This window comes from Crassostrea angulata, chromosome 10 (assembly GCF_025612915.1).
Source record: "Crassostrea angulata isolate pt1a10 chromosome 10, ASM2561291v2, whole genome shotgun sequence".
NCBI lineage: Eukaryota > Metazoa > Mollusca > Bivalvia > Ostreida > Ostreidae > Magallana > Magallana angulata.
Window position 1 is genome coordinate 39737831 of NC_069120.1, and position 6105 is coordinate 39743935.

Genomic DNA, 6105 nt, shown 5'->3' on the forward strand with positions numbered 1-6105 from the left:
TTGCCTACCCAGATGCGTTGTATATATGCATCAATCCCTCATACGTTGTGTTTAGCGAATTCAAAAGTCCCTGATACAATAATAAATTAACTCCTTGACACCGGTGGGGGGGGGGGGTGTCATATTAGCGGAATTACGCGTTCAGACATTGGAAGTCGTTATTTTCAATAAGAAATTAATCGGTCATTTTAAATTAAACCGTTTATATCGATAAAACAAGCCAAAGTTTCAAATGACACATTTGGCCCAAAATGTACTAAAGTCATCAAATTTTATCTACGCTGTAAAACAAAGCGTTTGTTTAATTTGTACATCCCCTACCATTTAGCGATATTTTCGTGAAAAAAAGGACGGACAGAGTCACAGCAACATCAGCTTTTTAAATACATGCATATTGTGTGTTTTTAAGTGTTTTTTTGGGGAGGGTGTTGTTTTTTAAAGTTTCTCCATTTTAAATAAGCATAGATGTAGTTGTGAATAGATTTAGTGTCGTAATGAGAAATTCTCATGGGGGTTTTGTCGTTTGTCGGTATTTTACCAAATATGAAACGGGCCTGTGTGTAAAAAGTTGAAAAAATATGATACATATAATAAGCACTTTTTTGGGGTCATAATCATTTACATGATTTTAAATCTATTTTAGACGACTTCAGTATCAGATTCATATCATATAAATATCCTTTATCATTTTATCCGAAAAGATATTTTTTCTTGTACATGTATGTGAACTAAAACGCATGAAAAGATAAGATAAATTGAGTATAATTTTATTTCACTCCAATTCATTGTTATGTCTAGGAAATTTCATGAAAATTTACATTTAATGACAAATAAAATGCAAATCAACTGAATTTTTTTCGACACATATAACATGAAAAGATATGCATAAGTACACTAAATTCCATAAATAATTGTGTTCAGACGGTGATTTGCATAGAAATACAGATATGAATATTCCACACTTAACTTATCATCTAAACACTATATGAAACTATACCAAACAAAAGGCCTATAGGCGACAACACTGACCCGAGTACATTTTCAAGGGTTTTGGCATCTTTTCCTATATATCACCTGATATAACTACCATTGTGGCCATGTCATGTCACAACATGTTTTCAACATGTATGCTAAAATTCGTATGTTCATGAGTTTAAAACTACGATCCCAATGCTACTAGAACTAACAATTTTCCTGCATTGTCGACCCAAATCACACGCATCTAATTTGCAGCATTGTAATCCATATGAGGCCTCTCCGAGAATCCCCACTTTGAACAAATTTTAACTACAGGAATTTAAAATTGATGCAATATAATATAAGGGTTTCTTGTATTTTGGTTCTTTAGAAGATGTTTCCCTACAGTGTTTGTGTTCCAGTGAAGAACTTTGTATCCCTACAATTTGGGTCCCCAATACTAGTACTAGAATTAGTGCAAAAGTAAAGGCTTGAACAAAGTTGAAATCTACACAATACTACGTATTAAGACGTTTGCCATGTAATTTTCCATGTATTATATGAATAATAGCTAAAGGATAATTTTAAAAGATATTTCCAAATCTCATTCACCCGATATTAAGAAAATCGCAAAATATTAGTAATTAACAAAATGTAACAATAGAAAGTTTGAAGAAAATCACCCTTATTTATTCCAATATCATATTTGCATATTATCACTATGAATGCCGTATATTACCTGGGTCATTGTATAAGAAACTTAAACTCTTCTTAGATAAAGCAATTTTCCTATAAATATTCGTTATCACGAGAGCCAAATCCTTCATTTTACCAAAGTTGAAAGCACTTTATATTATAATGCTTTTAACATGTACAATATATGGTTGAAATTTGCTCAGTCGATCAGGATAGAATTAAAAATATAAAAAGATGATAAAAAGATGATGAGGATCGACGATGATGACAACAACAAACGTCGGACCAATTTTGAACCTTCAGCTAAGGTAAGCTATTGCCCCTAATATAATTTCAAAACTTTAGGTTTTCAAGCCTCGTATTTTTGTCTATTATTATTTCGATATTCGTTAACCCGGTTTCCGCTGTTATAGTTTAAAGTATCTTCCTTCATGTCATGATCAGACTGCAAAGCATCCGATGAAACATGTGATGACGTCATATTATAGTCAGAAAGAGGAGTCGGATCCGTCACACTAAAACTCAAGTCAAAACTGGATGGGACGTTTTCCGGATTTTTCTGACTACAGATGACAACCAAACGGTAAAGCAAAAGTAACATCACCAAAGCGTTTTTTGCAGTAAAGAATATAATTGCATAGTTGACAAGATGATAAGTGATGATGACGTACAATCGAATGGCCAGGAACGGGCCATCTTGCATACACATCGTCACCATTGTGCTCCATACTTCACTAGAAACACATTTTTCGCAACCACCTTTTCTTCTTTGTGTTTGGATGCTTTCTGGCGATTCTATGTCAGAATTAATGAGAGCGACTCGGGGCTTGTTTGAATTTCTCGTCGCAGTTAACACAAAACAAAACTGCAACAAGCTGACAGTCCAGATAATCAAGATGGCATAGGTCAACTCAAGGTTTTTACGAACAACATCCTCGTCAAATAAGGTGAAAAACTCTGTGATGTCTGAAGCTATTCCGATGAAAACAAACAGAAGCTGGGAGAGCTCGTTTCGTGAAATGGTTCCGCGCGGCAAAAGCCATCTCCCAACTATCATAAAATACAGTAAGAACTGCTCGATTAACAATACCCAAGTGTCAGCGGGTAACGAAATGGGTATTGAAACCTGAAATAAAAAGTGTTTTTTTTTTATCATTAAGTAATCTAAACTGCTTCTGATTGATATTTTACATTAATTAGATCCTCTAAAAATATGCATGCAATTATCAGGTACATCAAAAACAATTTCACGAAACATCCTTTCAAGCTTTTTACACGATCTGTCGATCAGTCAATGGAGATTAATATTATCCAAACTATCATGACATCAAAACAAATACTAGTACGCAAACAATTTGTAGAGTTTAATAATCAACTTTCTGTTAATGAGATAGGAACATGACTAACCCCCGGATAAATCTCTGCCAGTGAGTCGGTGGCTGTGACGTTGTATACGCCCTCCTTGACAGAGACGTAACGCTCTCGTCTGTCCAACTCTAGAAGCCAAATTGACGGCAAGGTGCCCCCAAGGTAGAAAAAGAAGCAGGGACAAAACCTGTAAGATAAACAAAAACATAATGATGTGGATACCGGTATTCTTTGAAAATATTGTCATTTTGCATTTCATTAAATTAAAAAAAAAATATCCATTTTCTAATGTTCTAATATTAGTATGAGAATTCTAATGTTTAAAGAATTATTGAAACATATTGAACAAAGAGTTTTTCACAAAAATAATTCATACTAGTACATGCAAGTGCATGAATGCAAAATGGCCGAAAATATCATATCCTTGAAGGTCAAAGCAAAACAATCTCCGAAACTCCGTTCGAAATTAGGACAAAAGCTGTCATGCTGAATTGTAAAAATTGAATGGGTGTTTTCGAAGTTATGTGAAAAGATATCAAAACTCATATAATACTTAAAGCTTGGCTTGCTGCATATAGCCCGGCATATCGCTTCTAACAATATGAGTACTTTGAATGAATTGTAAACTATTTGTTTTTTGGCATTGTCATGGGATGTTGACGGGCGTGATTACGTCTCAAATACTGCATTAATGTATCTAGTCTTCTGAAGTAACAGAGAAGAAAAGATGAATGGCATCTGAGGTCCTGGTTCACGCACAGCAAAGCAATACTCTTACTATTTCACAAAATTGGAATGCTTTTGAAGTGCATGCATTTCACATTACGTGAATGAATATTATAATGACATGTGTTCGTCATGGAAATAATGCAAATGCAATGCTGGTATCCCGTAGCCCGTTATGCAAATACTGTTATCGAACATAGCACTTGAAAAAGAGACTGTGTATTAATGAATCAAATTGATTACCAATAAACAGTTTATTAATGAATTATATTTGAACTTTCTATATTTCTTTGTTTAATTTTCCAAATCGGCTTGTAAACACTACATCATTGATATTTGGAAACACAGAATCATATTTTATCCTTATTAAAAATAAACGTTGATTTGTAGCAAGTCCTAGCAGCAAACCTTGTGGAACAACAATATGCTAATCTTTACTGTTTAGGGGCAATAAGTACATGTGGCGGTCACCTGCGAGTCCCTACAGCCCAAACTGTAGATAGTTGGATGTACGTTTTGTTATGAGTACACTTTAAGCATTATTATAAATTTTATAACGGGATAAAATTACCGGTAACGATTTCTACTGTTCTTTTATCAAAACTGTTTATATGAATATATTTTTATAGATGTATGAATACATGTATTTTGTTTATGAATCGAAAGAGAACAAAAAATGTATATGATTTATTTCGGCCATAATTGAGTCGATTTACATATGTTCATGCATGTATATACATGTAACTAATTATACTTACACAACCAGTGTATAAGTTAATCAAGAAAAAAAAATGAGCAATTTTTGGTCAAATTGGTTGTATTGTGTGTATAGAAATTAATTATTTGAAGAACTGTTTTTACTCACCTGATTTGTCTGTTGGTTGTTTTTTTTTGGTTGTTTTTTTTTTTTGGGGGGGGGATCTTTAAACATTTTCTAAAGAAATATAATGGCTTTTAAAGAAAATCATGGTTTTAAAAATATTTCTGTTTTTAATATTATAGAACAATAAAAGAAATCTTAAATCTTTAAACTCATAAAGTCAAACGAATGTTTTAACAAAAATATAGTGCATAATTTTTTAAAAATTGTATTGTTTTGTTAAACATTCCTTTGATTTTAACAAAATTCAGACACATCAAGAGCCATTAATTGAAATATCAGACACAAACTAATTTAGAAACGAATTAGTTTGGTTGTTTAGGATGGTTAAATGGTCATCACCATTTTTAAAGCTAAATCTACCTTTTTTAGACGAAGCACTCTTTATAAAGATATACCAAAATGTTAACATTTTAAAGCTAATATTTTTTTTTTAAATTTTATGGTAGTGTTTTGCTTTCGCGGATTTTAAAATCTCGCTTTAATCTTTTAGGCAGTTTTGAACTATAGGAAATTATAACAAAAATTTGGTGCTAGTAATTTTATATCCTCGCGATTTGATACTTAACAGCGGAATCGCGGAATTAAGTACTCGCGTAAAATAAGGAATTTACAGTATTTGAAAAGCAGATCTCATGGTTAAATTTGTTGATCAACAAGACTCCTTAAGCCCGTACCTTACCATTTATATTCCATTCCTTTACGTTTGATGATGGTCACCAAGGCTTCTGTGATAAAAGCAACATCGGCAACAGCTAGCAACAGCAGCCACATGTTGCTTGCTATGCTTACAGCTCTCCATATGGCTAAAACACTATGCACGAGCAACACAAGACGAACCAAAGTCGCTTTAATGATATTCACTAACAACATTTCTTTGTGTTATACCAGTACGTCTCCAAAATTCACTTTAGATAAAATTTCGAGATTTGATTTTTTTATCCTCCAAATGCTGAAAAAACATCACTGCACAGACTAAATATGTTTCCTATGTTTGCAAAAAACACGGTCAATATTTGTTTTCGTGCAGTTAATGAGTTAATTTTTGTTTTCCTTCCATCATTAATTGTCAGTCTCCTCAACAACTGAGAGCGATATCGGGGGTCGCTGCTTGGCTAATAACTTAAATATTTTATCATGTGACGTAGGCCAGAAATCCCCGTATGACGTTCCCCAGAAAATATGGAAAGCCTGTCGATTTTAGCATCAAAAAGCGCTCAGTGTCAACATTCTTTTTGCCGCTGGAAGATTTAATTATTGGCATGTAAGATTTCTGATTAAACGGATCGAAAATACACTTATATCTAATTATGACAAACGAACATAGATTTTCTAATCTGCCCGCGCTTTGTGCGTTAGTTAGGTACACAAACAACCCACTGGGATCGGAATGAGGTGATCTGTTTACATGGAAAAGGGAGAGTCTTTACACAAATTCTCACACGTTTATCAAAAAGAAACATTGATCTATTTCGCTT

General features: G+C 33.3%; 1 protein-coding gene across 2 annotated transcripts; it reads right to left on the reverse strand.

Annotated features, from left to right (window-relative positions):
- Window positions 1-781: 781 nt before the first annotated feature.
- Window positions 782-5821, reverse strand: LOC128167061 (transmembrane protein 26-like). 2 transcript variants are annotated; one of them, XR_008241209.1, is made up of 4 exons: window positions 5310-5821; window positions 3061-3208; window positions 1914-2779; window positions 782-1222 (listed from the first exon to the last, which is right to left on the reverse strand). XR_008241209.1 is itself a non-coding variant. In XM_052832567.1 (3 exons), the coding sequence occupies exons 1-3, from the start codon at window positions 5498-5500 to the stop codon at window positions 2003-2005; spliced, it is 1116 nt and encodes a 371-aa protein (XP_052688527.1). In that variant the 5' UTR covers window positions 5501-5821; the 3' UTR covers window positions 782-2002. The 2 variants fall into 2 exon arrangements, 1 of the variants encoding a protein (XP_052688527.1); XM_052832567.1 differs by having other exon boundaries at window positions 782-2779.
- Window positions 5822-6105: the final 284 nt, after the last annotated feature.